General features: G+C 33.5%; 1 protein-coding gene across 2 annotated transcripts; it reads right to left on the reverse strand.

The window, feature by feature from the left end:
- Positions 1 to 66: 66 nt before the first annotated feature.
- On the reverse strand, positions 67 to 11,599 carry LOC115878994. 2 transcript variants are annotated; one of them, XM_030895615.1, is made up of 14 exons: positions 10,880 to 11,599; positions 10,636 to 10,818; positions 7,680 to 7,881; positions 7,334 to 7,444; positions 5,398 to 5,725; positions 4,807 to 5,082; positions 4,613 to 4,748; positions 4,347 to 4,555; positions 4,064 to 4,217; positions 3,746 to 3,940; positions 3,455 to 3,685; positions 2,030 to 2,218; positions 1,799 to 1,918; positions 67 to 1,732 (listed from the first exon to the last, which is right to left on the reverse strand). In XM_030895615.1, the coding sequence occupies exons 1-14, from the start codon at positions 11,090 to 11,092 to the stop codon at positions 1,139 to 1,141; spliced, it is 3,141 nt and encodes a 1,046-aa protein (XP_030751475.1). In that variant the 5' UTR covers positions 11,093 to 11,599; the 3' UTR covers positions 67 to 1,138. The 2 variants fall into 2 exon arrangements, with proteins under 2 accessions (XP_030751475.1, XP_030751474.1); XM_030895614.1 differs by having other exon boundaries at positions 5,398 to 5,737.
- Between the last annotated feature and the right edge of the window lie 8,292 nt (positions 11,600 to 19,891).

Below are 19,891 nucleotides of genomic sequence, written 5' to 3' on the forward strand. Positions count from 1 at the left end.
TCTGTAGATTACGCAAAATTTCGTGGTCCATCCATAGGGAAATATCCCGTAAGAAATGAATAACAATCAAATTTAAATACTTTATATTTGTATTATACATTATACTAAAGATAGATCAAATCAGTCCAAAAAACTAACATACTTTCGGCAGCACTATTTTAACAAAACAGGAATGTTACAATTTAGTGTGTCACTAACAAAAAAAAAATGTATCAAACACTTCGACGTTTCAACCTTACCATAAAAAATAAATCACAAATATAACTATAGTATAAAATACACAAAGAAAATATATACAAACTTAAAATATTTTTACTGCTTATCCTAAAAATATTATTTGGCTGAATCTAAAGAACTATGTACAGGGGAAAAATACTTTTTTTATTCCAAACAAATGTATACTATTTTTCTTTAAGAAATTTACAAGCTTACCAAAAAAAAAACAGTATCATAGTGGCTTTAAAATCGAAAATCGTTCGTAATTTCTGTCGGCCCGATTTTAAAGGCTACCACGACGCAGTTTTTTTTCGATTATAGAGTATAGTTCAAATAAAACTATCGTTTTTGGGAATCAGTTCAGTCTTTTCGCATAGGTTATTGTTCACTTACTTTTAACACTAAAATGCCATTGAAAAACAAAATCAATATACTGGATGTCTCAAAAACAGGACTATTTCAGGCCTGACTAGAACGACGTCAAAGAGAAATACTTGGAACAATTTTAAAGGCACAAATCACTAGTATACACGAAATTTATCCTTTTTTCTTGGCTGCTATATGCTTATTTTTGATGATTGAAAATGTGATAACTGTATAAGCTTTCCTTACAAAATGTACCGGGAAATCCTGAACCTTCACACTGGGTTTTCTTATGGAAATACAGATGAGACTTGTTGGTAAAAGCTTTCCAACAGCTTGTATGTTCTATCATCCACGTCCATCTGCTGCATATACAGAGGTCTATAGTTTCCAGACATGTTGATATTGTTGATTGGTTCTTGATATCCAGGATTCTTCTTCTCATGTAGTTCTTGCTAAATTGATTGGCATTTCTGTTGTTTTTCTGAAAACCTCTAATGTTGCAATGCACAAAACACTAGTATACACAAAGTTCATTCGTTTTTCTTGGCTTTTGTGCTTATTCTGGATGGCTGTAGAAAATATGAGAACTGTAAGCTGCCTCAGTACCAAATCTTTTCTTACAGAACGGACAGGGAAACCTTGAACCTTCACATTGGTTTTTCTTATGGAAATACAGATGGGATTTGTTGGTAAAAGCCTCCCAACAACTAGAACACTTGTACGTTCGATCATCCACGTTCATCTGCTGCAAATTTGGAGGACCATAGTTTCCAGGCTGTTGATGATGTTGCTGTTGATTAAGAGGGGGAGCATATGGTCCCTGGTATCCAGCATTCCCGTTATAATTTCCTGTACTGTGTCTCATGTAGTTGTTGCTGGTCGATTGGCGATGTAGCTGTTGTTGTTTTTCAGAGAATCTCTTGCTGATGCTTATATTAGGGTTGTTCTGGACCAGTTTCATGATGTTCGGACTCAGACTTCTTTTGGGTGGAGGATTATTCTTGGCGATCGGCGTGATGGATACTGCCCCGCCACCTAGTTCTCTTGGAGGTGGTACTGGGTTATATTTCTGCGGTGGAGAAGGCGGTTCCTCGTGTCCTTCGTGTATTTCTACCATTGGTTCGAAGGTATCCACAGGTTCTTCTTTAATCTAAGGTAAAAAAAGAATAATAAAATTAAATACTTTATATATTTTTTAATTTTATTTGAAAATTACCTTTATATCCTCAAATTGTGGATAGTTATTTTGCTGTCTTGGTTGGTAAACGTTTCTTTGCTGTGGATAATTAGCCCTTTGCATTTGCTGTTGTTGTTGTAAACGCTGCTTTAGTATGTTCTGAAATTTAAAAAAAATGGTTATAACATAGAACCTGTATAATGTCCAAACTAAAATTTTATCATTTTTATTAATTTTTATGTGTATCTTTTTTAAATGAAATTAACTTACACTGTGTGACTGTTGTGGAGGATGAAGAGCAGCGTGTCCCATTCCCGGTAGTTCCCCTTTATGGATCCTCATGTGACTATTTCTGGAATAAATTGTTGGGAACGGAGTACCACAGATATGACAGATGAAACTCTGACCGGAATGCTTCACCGTCTCATTCAACAGCTGCTTAGGAATATAAACTTCGTCCTATAAATCAACACAGAAGAATTTTTATTTTGAAAAAAAATTAACGTATTGTCGAGGGAAAAAATGACGTCATGGTAGTCATGGCGCAGACGTGCTAATCGATGATAACTCTGCGCATTTGAAAACAATTTTCTATGTCAGTTTATTATTAATGACATTTAGGTAAATTATCATCGTTCAAAGGCTGCTATGACACTGTTTTTTTTTGAATATATGGAATTAGTTATTTCTTACAGTATATTATATGGTCCATATTATCTATGACACCATTTCTGACAGATTTAAAAATTTCTTGAAAAAAAAAAACGCGTCAAGGTAGGCATTGGAATACTGATCGATTATAAGTTTGCAACAAAGTTATTTGGAAAAAAGCTTTTAGCCGATTGAATGGACATCTCGGTGTCTCGACCCAATTAAAATTACCATCGTTCAAAGGCTATTATGACGCTGTTTTCTTCGATTCTATGAAATTAGTTTATTTCTTTCAGTACATGGTTCATTGTCTTTGCCGCCGACGGATTTTTTTTTGAAAAAAAAAACGGCGTCAAGGTAGACATAGAAATACTAATCGATGATAATTTTGCATGCCTGGAAATAAGTTTTTTATGTCGATTTACCATAAATAGTATCTAGGTGTCGAACCAAAAAAAATTATCGCCGTTCAAAGGCTATTATGACGCTGATTTTTTATTCTACGGGATTGATTAGTTTATTTCTTACAGTATACGGCCCACTATCTTTAACGCCATTTCTAATGGATTTTAATTTAGAAAAAAAAACGGCATCATGGTAGGCCAAGAAATACAAAACGATGATAATTTTGTCTCTTCAAGACTTATTCTATATAAAATATTCCTTTATGGTGAGGTTTATGTCAATTTCTTATTAATTTATGGACAGACGATATTTCAAAGGTTACTCCGACTTTGTTTTTAAATGGTAAGTATAGTATTTATTGTATTTATTTAATTCTTATATAATTTTTTTTATTTAAAATTTATGAAAATTAAACATCGTGTAATTGAAAAAAAAACAGCGTCAACATAGGCGTAGAAATGCCAAAACGATGATAATTGTGTGCGTTTTAAAACCTTTTCTATATTCAATATTAATTTTTGACAAATTTTATGTCAATTTCTTATAGATTTATGACCGATCTGACTAAAATTACCACCGTATCGCCATTTCAAAGACTACCATGACGCCGTTTTTTTTTATTTTTTTTTTATTTCTTACGGTATATGGTCCAATGTCTTTGACGCAGTTTCTGATTGGTCTTCCAGCGTTGGTGTATTCTCCATTGGATTTTCGTTCAGGCGGATGTGGTTGACGCATAACGTTGTTAGGTGGTTGCCTAGGTGGATGTTGATTGTTGGGCGCTGGTCGGTACGACGGAGCCGAATTGTTGAATTGACTGTAATCGCAATTTTTGCTGTGCGCGTTGAATTCGTCCAGTTTGAAGAAAACCTGAAAATTTAGGGAAAAAATCAATCTAGCAACACTGTATCGCACTTAAAAATCACTTACCTTATAGCATTTTCTGCAAAAGTAAGCTTGGTTCTGATTTTTCACTTCAGGACCACTACTAGGATAATCTTTAGGTTCCTGTTTTATTTTCACAAAGCTCATTGAATTATTCTGAGGCGCACCCTCAAATCTAGACTTGGCCACCAGTGACGTGCCTCTGGGTACTTCGTCCGGCAAAAAGTCCTCCAAATATATCTGAAAACGCGCAAAAAAAATTATAAACCGTACTATTGAAGAAAAAAAATCGTCATAGTAGCCTTTGAAAAGTTCGAAGGTTGCTGTGACGCTGTTCTTTTTTTCGATCATACGGTACTTTACCTGTCGTGCCGGTTCAGGATCACCGTGAACGATCCTTCTCACTTTGTTAGGCTGAATAATCTTTGGTAAAGTGTTATTCACTTTGCTAGCAGTGAAAATCTTATCGGAAACTTGATCGCCTTTTTTTACATGGTTCTCCACATGTTCTTCATATCTGAAATAAAAAAAAAATAATGAAAAAAATAAAACATAAAACAAAATTAAAAATAATAATTAGTAAAAGATGAAAATAAAATAAAGGGTAATAAAAACAGAATAAGAAACAAAAAAAAAAGTTAGTTACCTGTGTCTTTGTTTATTAAACCTCATACCACAATATTTACACGTGTAATGACAGGCTGACGAAAAATAATGACTCTCTATAGCCCAGTTGTCTTTGAAACAATATCTGCACAAAGTACAAAACCGTTTTGTTTGTCCTCCTATTCTAATACATTGATAGAACGCTTTTCTTTCTTCTTTTTCATAGTCTCTCAAAGATATTCCATTCACCTAAAAACGATACACATTATTCCAAAAAAGAAATATAAAAAATATGTTTTGTTTTACCATTGGTTTCATATTAACCAAAACGACTTCGTCTTTCTTCGACATGTCCATAGTTTTTTCACTTTTTTCAACCAACAGACTCGTTTCCTCTTTGTTACAAGTCAGAACATCGACCACAATATCTTCCTCATCATACCTATTAATACAAATTTAATTAAATTAAAAAATTAAAAAAAAAATAAAGTCAAACTTACCCATTTTCGTCAAAGAACGTGAGCCACTGGTTTCTGATCTTAGCAAACGGATGCTCCTCCGTCCATGGAACAGGGTTGTCTATTTTCTCCTCCATGTCTACTTCGATATGACTTAATTCATGCAAGGCTAATAATTTCATATTTTTAAAGCCTTCCCCACACGTAGCACACTTGCAAGCTGTGGGTTTTTCTACGAAAGTTACTGGTTCATAGTCTGGAACGTTTTGGACGTTGATTGAGTTCAAGGCAATTTGGAGCAAAGTTAAGGGCTCAAATCTGGAAAAAAAATATTTTTAACCCTGTATATACAGGGTGATCCGAACTGTATTCCGGAAACTTCGGCAGCATATTCTGCAGATAAAAATAAGTAAAAAAGTTTGTATAAATGCATGTCCTAAAATCTGTATCGGGAAAAAATCGAAATGAAAATGAAACTTCTACACCCTGTATCTCCGAAACTAAGTATTTTAGGACATAGTACATTTATACAAACTTTTTTTACTTATTTTTATCAGCAGAATATGCTGACGAAGTTTCCGGAATACAGTAGGGACCACCCTGTATATATTAAAAAGTTTGAAAACTACATACGTCGTATCGGGTTCTTCTTCAAACATTTCTACGTAATTGATAACTCTCTCAGGCACCTTTTCTTCTTCTTTTGGTTGAGTTTCTTTAGTCTCTTCAGTCTCTCCAGGTTTTTCAGATTTTTCTTCATTTTCCCCTTCTTCAGGCTTATCAGCATCGTTTCCATTTTCTGTGACATCGTTTTCTTTCAACTTAGCCACCTCCTGGTCGATTTCTTCTTGGATTTTTTTAGATTCACTGTCAACTTTTCTTCGTTTTACTGGTCTCTCATCTACCGATTCTTCAGAATCAACTTCGCTAGCGAATTGGGACGATTCTTCCTCTTCCTCACCTGTATAAATTCCTTTTGTAAACGATTAAGGCGGGTTTAGACGAGTCAAATCAATGGATCAAGTCACAGGAATTCAACTGACTTGAAAGCCATTTTCCCAGACATTTCATACCATTTAAAATAGTGACAGGAATTTTAAAATAAATTAAAATAATAAATTTGAATAAATAATATTTGGGGCATAGTTCCAAAAAAAGCCGAACCGCTCCGAAATTATCAAAAGCTTTGGAGAGCGACCCTTGTAAGAATAGTGCCAAATAGTATTTACATTTTCCTTATGGGCACTTTCCAATCTAAACTTGTTTTTTTATCTTCAAACTGTTAAAATTTTGTCAAGTCGGAATAAAATTCTGTAAATTTTATTAATATTTATTAAGAATAAAGTAAAGTTTATTATCTGATTTGTTTCGAGGTTTACAAAAAATATTAAATAAAAAAGTTATAGGGAAGGTTAAGATATATACACATTCTAAAATTATTATAGAGTATACAGAGTGTTTCAAAAAAGTGTGGCGGATATAACGTATCCTTTTTTAAATACGATACCTTATTTTTTATTTTATTTTTAGGTTCAGTGTAAAATTCTAAATATAACTTCTTTTATACAGGGTGGGTCCGACCTGTATCCCGGAAACTTTGGCAGCATATTCTGCAGATAAAAATAAGTAAAAAACTTTGTATAGATGTATGTCCTAAAATGCTTAGTTTCGGAGATACAGGGTGTAGAAGTTTAATATTTATTTCGATTTTTTCCAAATAATTTCTGAAGTATCGTCAATATTTGGATGAAAATTGGTGTCTGTGAGTTTTTTGATAAGAGAAATTTGATTTAGATGTCAATATGACCCCTATTTTTAGGGGGAGCCACCTACATGTGTTTTAACTGTTTTAAAGAGTAATAACTTTTCGTCCCTACCTGTATAAAACTGCTGAGTGAAAAAATATACATTTCCGTAATTTTTTACGTAAAAAATGTCCCTTGGTTAAAATCTCTAAGAGCAACCGTTCTCAAGATATTTAGAATGGAAGTGTTAATACATGATTATTGTTATTTGGCTGAAAAGTTATTACTCTTCAAACTAGTTAAAAAATATGTAGGTGGTGCCCTCTACAAGTAGGAGTCATATTGACACACCAAAATCAAATTTCTCATATCAAAAAACTCCCAGACACCAACTTTCATTCATATATTGACGTTACTTGAGAAATTATTTGGAAAAAATCGAAATCAAAATGAAACTTCTACACCCTGTATCTCCGAAACTAAGCATTTTAGAACATACATTTATAAAAACTTTTTTACTTATTTTTATCTGCAGAATATGCTGCCGAAGTTTCCAGAATACAATTCGGACCACCCTGTATATAAAAAAGTTATAGAATAATATATAAGATAAACTTTCTCTCAATCCTATTGCCAACATTTTGGCAGTTTGAACTACAGTCTGACACACTGTCGCCATTTTTAATCAACTAACAGAAGTTTTTTACTATCAAATGTTTAAACACGAATTAGTTGAATTCCTGTGACTTGATCACAGTTCACTTGACTATAATAAAAACATGCATTTAAAGAAGGAAAAATTATTAAATGTAGACAATTATTACCTGCAGTATGTCTAGTTAAGTCTGTCAAACTACTGCATAGTGAATCGTCAAGTTCATGATACAGAGGTTGTATTTTTCTTTTACGTAATACTTTTTCTGTATCAGCATCTTCTAAAATATAATTTAAAGTTAGAAATAGACCGAAAAAAACCGGCGTCACGGTTGTCTATGAAACGATAACTATTATTTTTCATGTATTTTTTTTTTAAATAGTATTAAGACTTCTTCATAGACTTTTTATTCAAAGATTGCGCATTATAAAATTAAGACCAAAAGAAGGAATTGACATTTCAAAGGCTATCATGACATCGTTTTTTTTTCAATAGTACACCAAAGTACAACCAACCTGTGATAACTCTATTTTTCTTCAGAGATTCTGCAATAATCTTATGCAGATTTGTAGAGAGTTCTACATCTCCATTCACTGTGCTGGCGTCCAAAATTGCTGTTTTGCAATTGGAGCACAGTACTGTCAGATCCTCGGTAGATGTGCCCTGATCTTTGAGCTCTTCTTCCTCCTCATCTTCCTCTTCGGTGTTTTCAATGAGCTGGAAAGATTTTTTTTTTAATTTCGACAGCAAAAAATGTTGCGTATGTGATACTTTTTGTATTTTGAAAGCTCTGTATACTCAAGTATACTGTATCTTTTGAATTTTGATGGTTTTTTGTATTCGGAAGGATGCCAAGTTACTCTAAGGTTACTAGACTAGTATTTTTTTGATGCCTTTCCCAAAAGAACCAGAAATTTACTTCATAGTAAAGACCATAAATCGATGGTATTTTTTTAAAGAGATAATTCTTATTAAACATTTTATTACATGACTTTTTTACACAAGTTTTAACGATCTGTAATTATTGTCAAAATGTAATATGTAATAAAATTCTTACTATGCGTATACCTACTACCATAATATCGAGAAAAAAAAACGGCGTCAAAGACGGCTGAGGAATAACAATCGATGAAAATTTTGGCGAAGTCAAGCTCTATACATCCATTACTCTTCTTTATTTTTTAATGGCGCTTACTGTCAGTTGGCCTGAAGAAGGTTGTAATTTATACCGTATGATCGAAAAAAAAAACGGCGTCAACGGTGGCTATGAAATGAAGATCGGTGTTATTTTATATGTATATTTATATGAGAAATGTCATCGATCTTCATTTCCCAGCCCACTGGACGCCGTTTTTTTTTCGATCATACGGTATTTATAATGAGTAAAAAAAATAATTTTTTGGGAATAGATTTGTGTATCTGGAAACATTCTATCCTTTTTTAATCTTTCCATAATTGGTGTTAATTTTTGACAAGTTTTATGCCAAATTTTTAGTGAATGACGTCTAGAGATTGACGTCGCCAAAATTATCATCGATTGTCATTCCCAGCCATCTTTGACACCGTTTTTTTTCGATCGGTATTTACCCTTTGCTAGTATTTATACCGGATGTTTCATAATTGCCTCTTACCATTGGAAATCCAATAAAAAAAATCAAACAAATCGTCGTAATTATTGGGCTCATTGACACGCAACTTTGGGCTACCCTGTATCTCTTACCGTTTCCAAGCTCCCAGTGGTGATAGTCAAATTTGAAACACCCGGTATACAAAACAATATGCATTGGTATTTTCCCTTAGATTAACAGTATTTTCATATTACTCTGTATCACCAATAAAAAATGATTTAACTCAAATATACAGGGTGTACCAAAATAAGCAAGTGATAACATTGTTAAAAATAAGGAGGATGTGTCTTATAAGGTGTTAGAAAATTATTTGGTGTACTATACAGGGTGAACCAAAAATCACAATACTAAAAACTTTTTTTTTTAAAAAACGGTTTGCACTAAAAAGCTTGCTGTGTAGATGTCACTTACTAATCAAATGGAGTTTATAGGCAGAATGATTATTTGGGTATATCATATACAGGGTGTCCAACAGCTACCTATCCTACTTGCAATATTTTATTATATTTTTTATTCACTGACAATTTTGAAATAAAAAAAAATAAGTGTCTCAAAATTATTTGGTAAAATATAAAGTTTGATAAAACTACCTTAATTTATGTCATAAAATACAGGGTGCTTGAGATATTTCAAAAGAATGAAAAAAATATACTGCACTTAGTTTTGACTCAGCCTGTACATAACTTACAACATTGTGAATCTACTACTATTGTAATTAGTTCTGAGAAGGCCGTTATTTTATAGATGTTGGAGAGAAATAAATGTGCATTTTTTTTAAATGCTCATATTTAAAAAAAACACAGGGTATAAATTATTATGATACGATGGTATCTATAATATTAAAAAATATATATCATTCCATTTAAAAAACTATAACTTTTGTGTAAGAATATATTTGAGCCACCCTGTATATCTATAAAATGATTCTTACGATGTGCTAAACCATTGCCTGCATAATTTTCTATAAAAAATTGGGAGTGCAAAATAAACAAATTAGAAAACTTGATAGAGCTTTTTCACAACATTGGGCCACCCTGTATGTTTTTGTTTATCTTACTTTGTTTTATCGTATTTGTTTTACACAATCATAAGTCAGTCAAGGTGCATTGTACTGGATCAAACACAAACGAATTTATTTGATCCATGACATGACAAATAACGTTAGTCACTTTTGACAGACAAAGTGATCAAAATATAATCAATTTTCCATAAATAATTTTGATTTATCTTCAATACTTGACATACCTACATATGTTGAAAGTGAGATAAAGCAACAAAAAGCTAAAATCTAGAATGTAATTTCACCTGCATATTTTCTACCAAAAATTAAGGTGCAAAATAAACAAAATAGAAAGCTTGATAGAGCTTTTTCACAACACTGAGCCACCCTGTATGTTTATTTATCTTCTGTATGTTTTTTGCACAATAATTAGTCAGTCAAGGTGCATTGTATTGGATCAAAAACAAACAAATTTATTGGATCCATGACAAATAACTTCAGTCACTTTTGACAGATAACTAGTGATCAAAATATGATTCATTTTCCATAATTAATTTTGATTGATCTTCAAAATATGACAAGGGTACATTCATTGGCAATCAGGGAAAGCAAAAATCAAGGATGTAATAGTAATTCCAATAAATTATGATGGCAAGTACCTACTGAATGTGATGTGAAGTTTCATCATACTATTGGGAATTACTTTTGGTTTGGCTGAATAAAAATAAGGTAATTGTTAAGTAAATTTTCCCAAATACTTTAGGATTTAGTGTCTGGTAGGTAAATACTAAAAAGCTAAGCAACCAATCTAGAATATATTAAGAACAGAAAAAAGAAACTGACCTTGCTACCGGTGCAACCAAGAAAAAGTAGGACATTCTTGTCAGAAGTATCCACTTCGTTTTTCAACTTTTCCACGTACTTTTCCTGCGTGTTTTTGCTCCGTTTCTTCAAACTACTGATAATCTGTAAATTCTCCACGCACCTCTCGCACACCTGCTTGGATAAAGGATCCGACTTGTACAGCTGTAACAAATTTCCAAAACGATATCGATATTTGTTAGGTTAAAATCGCCAAAACACTCACGACAATCGGCAAATTCTCCTTAATGAGCCCGATCAGCTGATAACCTTCCGGATTCTCATCGAAAATGTTGAACATTTTCTCGCTGATTTCGTCGCAAATGCGGCAAGTTTCCACTTCAACCTCCATTTCTTGCGGTGGTGTAATGTCCCCATTATCCGTGCCGTTATGTTCCGAATTGATATCACTTTCAGCTGGCGAAGGAGACTCCTCCATTATTATCACTGTTTTTAAATTAACGCACTCCAAAATACAGGGTTATGTTCACGCCGAATTAAAATAAAAACACCGGCTCTTGTTTATAGAGTTTTATGTCGCACGAATTCCACCGGAGATCCAGCCGTCGGCCATGTTGGTTTCACAACTCGTCGTGGTTCAGAAAGTCGTCGCTGGAGTCGTACTCGTCGCGCTCAACAATCCGAAATCCGAAGCCGGTGCAAACCTAATTAAAACGCACGAAACACAAGCGTTGGTGGTGATTGGTGATTTTTTAACGACTTTTAGCTGAGTCTACGGCGTCTCTAGATCGCCGGGTTCAGGTACTACTTCCAACTGGAGCCGTCCTCGAGCGATGTGATCGATGAACGCGCGCACGGAAACACGACGTTGGCGTTGGACTCCCTTTCAAGAGGAACAGATGAACTGAACTGAACAACAAACGGCCGACTACGACAACGAGGAGCAGCAAGCAGGCAGCGTGTTGCTGTGTAGCGTTGCCAGTGGGTTTGGCTCAGGCAGGCACGTTTGGCTAGCGGAGCTATCGATCGAGGCAGGCTTGGACGAGGACGAGTGAGGATATCGAGGCAGGGTTGACCTTTTTGATAAGCACCTACTTGATCGCCGTGGGGCTACCCACGCCGCAAGGGGAGCCTAGGGGCACATGGGCGTGTCTTGGAGAAGTCTGGAAATTGTACGGTGGATTTGGTCCAGCCTCTGAGTGTTTGGTGTGATTATGGATGGGTATTAATTAATTAGGACTCTAATTAAGAAGAGGTATTACCTGTTATTGATCAAGTTTTGGTGGATATGGTGATGAACAGTATATACCGTGGGATCAAAAAGTTTTATGATGGTGAAAGTTGGTCTTAGTGTGGACTATTTGCTCCAAAACGTTTTTTATTGCAATTAGATGTAACCCAAGCTCACTAATTTGTTGGACAGGAAAAACCAGTGAAGAATGGATAAAATGTGGAAAGAATTTGGATGCAAAAGGACACAGGACAGAAGATCTGTTGTACTTAGTAAAAATAAAACCTGGAAATGAATTGGTGTTAAATCGTATCGCCATAAAAAACAATTCTGTACACTATTCTATCAAAATGCCAGCTTGGTGAGCCTAATTGTAGCATGTTGATGAGCTGGATCCTATTTTGCTTGACGATATATTGTACATCTACAATTCTCTAGAACCATCAGTGCCTAGTTACACCATATTGGACAACAAGCAAAAATAATGATTCAAATATTATTTTATACAACTGGAAAGGAGTATACCTCAGTAGGACAGAATTTATGAAAAAAATACACATGATGATAAAGACCTTATTGATGAGGACATAGTCACTGTTCTAGATATTCAAATAAGTATTTTTCTGTTTATCGTTCGAGTCACAGAGTTATTTAAGAAACTGTAACAGCTCTTGGTGATTGCCATGAACTATTCTACATATTGTAAAATGCTGTATTTCAATTGAAACCTATTTTTTATTGAGCACTAATTGGTTAGTCCTTGAAAATAGTTGGTTATCTTCTATAATGATCATACAAAGCTATTTAGGAAGCTCTAAAAGTTCTTGATGATTAGGAATACCTTCCAAGATCCTATAATTATAGTGAAATTAATTTTATTTTATGGAGTCCATTAACTTTTTGCGCAATATATCGCAAAAGGATATCTTCAAATAGAACCAAACAATGAAACACTAATTTATGAGTACCCATTATATGGAAGAACCATCAAAGAAACATTTACATGGCATTATGTCATTGTTTGATTTAGTCATTGTGAGTCATTGTCTGGTTATGTTTATTTTTTTCTCGTTTTGCTCACCCTGTAGAACCAAAATGGGATACACACTTTTTTTGGAGGTATAAATGATTCTCAATAAGAACTATCCAAGGAGCTGTTAAAGCCATTTACTTAATTTTACTAATAAATTTATTAGTAAATCTATCAGACTTCCAAGGATATAGATCACATCCAAGGTAGAGAATTTGTCACAGGTAGTCATAAAAATTCATGAAACTATTGTTGACGATTGCAATTGAGGCTATTGTAAATTTTATAGTACGTCAATATAATTTTTATTTGAAATGACGAACAAGCTCGTATTACAGACTGGTTTGACTTAAATATCTACAAACCATAGGACATAAGAATTGTTTGTATTTGTTCCAATCTGCTTGGCTACTTTGCATCATGTTATTATTAGCATTTACTTTAAGCCAAGGTCATAAATGAGCAGAATAACAGATAAATGTGAATCACCTCCTATATGGACGTACATCTGTTCAATATAATGATTAATTTCGTATCCAAATTCAAATTTAATCAAGAAAATTTGTATTTCAAAGTCTACAACAGTGTAGAAAGTCTATAGAATACTGAAACAACCTATCAGTTCTAGGAATTCCAGAAAGAAGAAATGCTAGTTATAAAATGATGTGCACGCTACTGCACAGTGACGTAGTTCTAGAATGAACTGTAAACCATCACTTCAAAGGATTCATGGCACTAATTCAGCTGTAAAAGATAAAGCTATCTTTGGAGAAAGTATGCCTTATCGTATATTATTCATAAGTTATATCTCAAAATAGATGAGAAACCATATTGGAAATATAGTTTTCAACTCTATGAAACCTTTTAACAAGACTGCGTTGTTTTATCGCTAGAATAGTGCGTTACAAACAAAATCCAAGCTTGTTTGTCTCCATTATGTCGATCAATAACGTACTTTGTACTGAGAGAGAACTGCAAAATAAATACATTGTAGTGCATAAGTACAAGTTGAATGCACAATGAATGTACTTACAGTAAAATGTTAAGAGAATGTGCTACATAAGGTGTATGAAATATGATGCGAATAATGAAAGGAGATACAATGGAAACCGGCGTAGACGTATATTGGGTGTTTCCTGTGCTCCTTGGGTTAAAGACATTTGAACTATGTTAAATGACGATTCCAAAGAAAGAATGAACTGAGTTTTATAAGTTTTTTTTACTTAAATAATGTTTATTTTTATCATGAAGTATTTTTATCCATACCAGGGTATTTTCAAAAGTTTCCGACATGACAGTGATAGAAAACAAAATATTATTATTTTATTTTTCTATGTAATCTCCTAACTACACACTTCAACTCGTCTCAATTTCCTCCAAACCAAACCAAACATATCCAAATAACAATTAGAGTTTTTGTCAGTAAAATAACTACTTATGCAGGCGATAACCTTCTTGGTTGACGAAAATATTGGCCTATCGAGTGAAATTTCCAGCTTGGGAAATAAAAATAAATTACTAGGATCTAAATCTGGCGTTTACGGAGACATATGGTCTAGCAATTCACACTGTAACTCACTAATGTTCGTCATGACAATTGCAGAGATGTCTTTTCTGCAGATGTGGATATTTTGCTACAAATTCTGTCTTGAATTTGTCAACTAATGATGCGTAGTATTCTCCTTTAATGGTTTTCTCTTTCTGAAAATAAAAGCTATAACTTTTCCAGAACTGGTATGGGGTCATTTCCTGTTTAGTAGTCTATTGTTTCTATTCCTTTTTTTGTTTCGGGTATCTAATGATGCATCCATGTTTACAGTACGTCTGTCCGTTCTGTAGCTACGGGGTTATCCGTGAGAGGGGAAACGATATTCTCTCGATTTTTTTCGTAAAAAATTAGACGACATGTCCCATCAATAAAAATTCGACAAATTTGCAAGCGGCCAATAAAATGAGCGATTTGCGGTGACGTACTCGTCAAGTCGACGTATAAAATATATTGCTGTTTATTTAAATGTTTTTTGTCTGCATTCCTTTCATAGACACAGATCCAGCAGACGTACTGTAGCTTACTGTGATTAATTGGTGCCAATACTCGGTATATTTTGTCTAATCTGCATCAACAAAAGATTGGAAATGTTTACTTAAACACGTTTCTGGTTTAGAAAGGGTAAAGGAGGTACTAAGGCTCAGGCAATTTTCTCATGATCAGATCTTGAACAAGTACATAAGAAACACATTCTCTGTTTGACCAAAATATTGGTCTATCCAGTGAAATTTCCAGCTTGGGAAATATAATAAATTACTAGGATCTAAATCTGGCGTATGCGGAGGCATATGATCTAGCAATTCACACTGTAACTCACTAATGTTCGCATGACAATTGCAGAGATGTCTTCTGCGGATGTGGATATTTTGCTACAAGTTCTGTCTTCAATTTGTCAACTAATGATGCGTAGTATTCTCCTTTAATGGTTTTCTCTTTTTGAACATAAAATCCATAACTTTTCCAGAACTTCTATGGAGTAATTTCCTGTTTAGTAGTCTATTGTTTTTATTCTTTTTTTTTGTTTCGGGTATTTAATATTATAATGATTAATTGGGGCCAAACCTCGGTATATTTTCTCTAATCTGCATCAACAAAAGATTGGAAATGTTCATTTAAACACATTTCTGGTTCAGAAAGGGTAAAGGAGGTACTAAGGCTCAGGCAATTTTCTCATGATCAGATTTTAAACGAGTGCATAAGAAACGCATTCTCTGGATATGCTCATGGTCTCTGATATCTTTCTTAGGTACCTATTTTGATCCTACGGTTGTCTAGCATTGTTTGGTAAACTTGAGGAATATTATCACCAGAGCATGCTCTGAAGATTCTTCAACTCCGGTACTGCCATACTTTCAAATTCAGCTGCCTAAAATTTGAAAAATGGTGCAACTGTATCTCGAGTAACTGAAGGATCTATCAAACAACACCAAACATCAAAAACGATTGAAGTTTTACTAGAAGTCTTTCAAGAAATGCGCAAAAATTTTGATGATTTTTTCTTGGATGAATGTTACTAGTAGATATAGATGAGAGGTCTGACACTTCTCAAAGTACCCTCGTATACATTTTTTATTGACAATGGAGGGATTTTTTCTTAATTTTTCCAGCCAATCTTCACAAAACTGTATCCTATCAAAGTAAACATGAAGTAGGAGTTTTTTGACGTTTTTAGTATTATAATATTTCTAATTTTTCTTTTTTAGTGCCCTGTAACAGCCAGTTTTAGATTTTTCTATTACATATTTGATGATTTTTCCTCTTCTATTGGGTTGTAGATGTCCATTTTAAATTCCTTAGTTAATATGAAGTCGTTTCTTGCTTTCTTTTCATGAAAGTCATTTAGGTAGGTAACCTTCAAGCAAAAGTTGGTCATCGGTGGACTTTCTAGGAACTATAGACGGTTTTGATCTGCACGTGAAAATTGTCTACAACTTCTCGATACCACATTCCACTTAGGAGGTTAAAAAGCATTTCAACGCATTCAGTCAAAAGTTATAAATAGACATAATTCATGAAATATCCACATGAGTTTTATAAATACACGAATGTCTAGAGTTGAGTCATTATTTCATTAATGATTTAAAACAAATTTTGAGTATATTTTGGGCCATTTCTTTAAGCTAGAATGAATTTTGTTTGTACTTCATGTCTTGATTCAACCATTCCAAAAATTTTTGTGATTGTATCACTAAAAATATCATTAATGCTTCTAAATGTTTACCTTGTTATATTATGTTTAATGAGGCACACTGTGGAATACTTTTATTTAAAAAAAACATTATATGTAGAATAAATAATAATCTAGTATTCCTGTAAGATTACCAGTTGTGTTTTTGTTATCAAAGAACTATATGAAATAAGGTTTTTAGTTTCATCTTAGTCAGGCTTTTGCCATATAATTTTTGTAATGTATGAGTCAAATTCCCGAATTCCACACGGACTGTACATTTACTTAGTGAACGAAATAGCAGATGTTCTCTACAGATGTTAAGGAAGTTCAGAAGGCCTGTCTGGCGAGATTTCGAGAGACGACCAAAAGATTACCAGAAAAAAATATTTATTTTTGAATTAAAATGAGAGATAACAACACTATCTAGCAACGGTTGGATAGATTATACCTAAGTACTCTATATTATTGTGACAATCATTTTGGAAGTAGTGTTTCCATACTTGTATAATATCTTATTAGATAGAAGATTATTTTATTGCCTTTTTTATTGATTTTTTGGGTTAAATCTTTTGGGATTCTAAGCCATAGGCTACCAAGAAAATGAATGTATATATTGCAAAGATCGTATTTCCTACCTGTGACAATACTACTTTATTCTGCCGAAATATTTGGGATATAATTGGGGTACTTGGAGGGTCTAAAAGTTTGAAAAACTCTGGTATAAACCAGACTTCTACCTGATATGTCTGTTACTCATTGACTTGAGCCAAAGGTATCGTGCTGTAAGTTCGAAACCTTCAATTTGTTTTCAAAAGTTTTAAAAACTTATTTCAGGTAATTTTTGGACACCTATGTATTTAAATAAACTTTTTATTAAAAAATAACACGATCAAAAATGCTGTGATTGATACTTAACAGCAGTATTATAAAGTATATTTCAAAAAATTCATTGCTTACCATGACTGTTTGAACCGAAAATAATCGTGCAAGACGCCAAGATCAGCTGACTTATTAGATTTGTTTTCCGTTTACCTATTTCTTTCTTTTCAACATCAAGAACTTTGGTTTAGTTATGGTATGTGTGTAATAAGACGTGCTGGAAAGATAAAAATGTATATATTAATTTTTGTCAAATGTTAAAATCTTTGGAATTGCGGAGTTTTTTACAGCAACGTTGCTTTAAACTGAGGCATCCTTAATTAAACACCGTTAAAGTAAAGAAATAGAGGTAGGAAAAACAATAAATATTCCTACTACATATTTTAGCAATTTTTATTGTGCAAAACTGCCAGAAACCTTCATATTGTCCTTCTTTTTGGATAAAAATCCTTCAACCATTCAATCGACGAAATTTGACTGTAAAATCCTTTATATTGTAGGAAATTCTTCAATTCTGACATTACTGGAAGATAGCAATATAGATAGTTTTTTTCCAAGAACATTTTCTCTTTCCAACTTACAAGATCGCCATAGCGATTCAATCCTAGACCTAGACATGTAAGTAAATACCGACCCAAGACTTCTCCTGCCTATATGGTACGAGTATTTATGGTTTAAAACAATAAAGATTAAAGAATCTTTTTTATACTCCATTTTGAAGATTGCAGTAATAGTTTTAAACAACCAACTGTCCTTGTACTTAAGAAGAACAAAACTTTTGACTGGTATAACTGTAGTATTTTCCTAATTGTAGCACGAAATATTCTATCCACATATATAAAAAGATACTTCAAGCAACAATATAAGTTCTTAAATTTAACTGTTCTCATAGTTCTTGTTCTTACATCGTGACCTACATCTTCTTCCACCGTAAAAAAAGCATAAAAAAACGTTTCCACGCCACTGCTTCGTGCCAGCAACGCAAGCAGAACAGCCGCTGCTGTAGTTTGACCTTCCATGGAACACAGAATATTGAACCAACAAAAAAAATCTCCTCGAAAACGGATATATTTTAAAAAAACAGCTCCCACAAGGTACTCCAGCAACACCAAAAAGCTATAGAAATAACTGATAAGTGCCATCGCATGTGAAAATCCTGTAACGGATGTATGCCTGGTGCTGTTTTTCTTGTTGGCAAGGCGTATACGTGCAATCTGCTCGAACAGAAATGGCTGCCGAGAGAGAGAGAACAGTGCTAGAGAAAGAGAGGAATATACGGTTCAACGTTGAAGGTTGAAGCGAATGGAATAATGGTTTTGTTGCTGCGTCGTTGCTGGGCCATGTTCCAAACGGGCTTGTTCGTGTCTCTGACTCTCTGCCACGCCAGCCAAACTACCGCTTTTTATCTGATTTGCTTCGCTACGCTCGTCGTTCCGATGCTCTCTAAGCATGAAAAGGAGAAATTTCATGTGAAATGAGGTCGAGAGAGTCTATTTTGATACGTAAAAGCAAGCTGGATACTTTGAATGACTCATTTGTTTTTTTAAATGATCTTTTGAACATGTTCATTAAATGAGCTTGCTAGTTAATTATTAATTTATTTAGAAAATGGGGGCTTCCATGTAGGATTGCCAGATTTAGATGACTCATAGACTTGATTTTTATTACTCAGAGCAAGGGAATCTCGATTTTTATTACCAAATGCTAAAAATACAATATTTGTTCATAAAAATGCTCATGTAGGTATATGAGATTAAGTCTCTTAAATAAAAAGCAACTTTTTGGAACTTTTGTCTGATGATCTCTTTTCGAATAAAGTAAATTATAGCTTCATGATTTTTAAAATTTAAGCCTTATGTCGTTTAGGATGTTTTCAAACAAGATAACAATATATGTATATGCGGGAAAACCTAGGAAATGCTGAAAATGCTGATGAAATTTCTCAACCTATAATATGATATGTAAACTGTAAACACAATCAAACTGATACGGAATCATCTATTATTTTTCATAATTTTTGAGACGTATGAACATTTTGTGTTTATGAATAAAACTCAGTCCTTCCTAAAGATTTTTAATGAAAAATAATGCATATAGCAATAAATTAATCAGTTCCCAAAATAAACGCATTGTTATTTTTTGGTTTCTGAAACGAAATGAGATTTAATGGTCAAAAAGCAAAAACAAAAAGAAAATTGATAATTTTAATAATCCGTGATGCCACCTCTAGCCGTTATGCAAGTTTCTATCCGCGCTGGCATGCTCTTATTACATTATCAACATTGTCTTGGGATATGTTTTCCTATTCTGCTAATGCTGCATCAATAAGCGGTGCGAGATTTCCTGGATTGTGTCGACGAGCTCTAACCTATGTGCTTCTTTTGAACTGGTCCCACATGTGTTCCATAGAGTATAATA

This window comes from Sitophilus oryzae, unplaced genomic scaffold (assembly GCF_002938485.1).
Source record: "Sitophilus oryzae breed Bouriz unplaced genomic scaffold, Soryzae_2.0 scaffold_154_pilon_pilon, whole genome shotgun sequence".
Taxonomy (NCBI): domain Eukaryota; kingdom Metazoa; phylum Arthropoda; class Insecta; order Coleoptera; family Curculionidae; genus Sitophilus; species Sitophilus oryzae.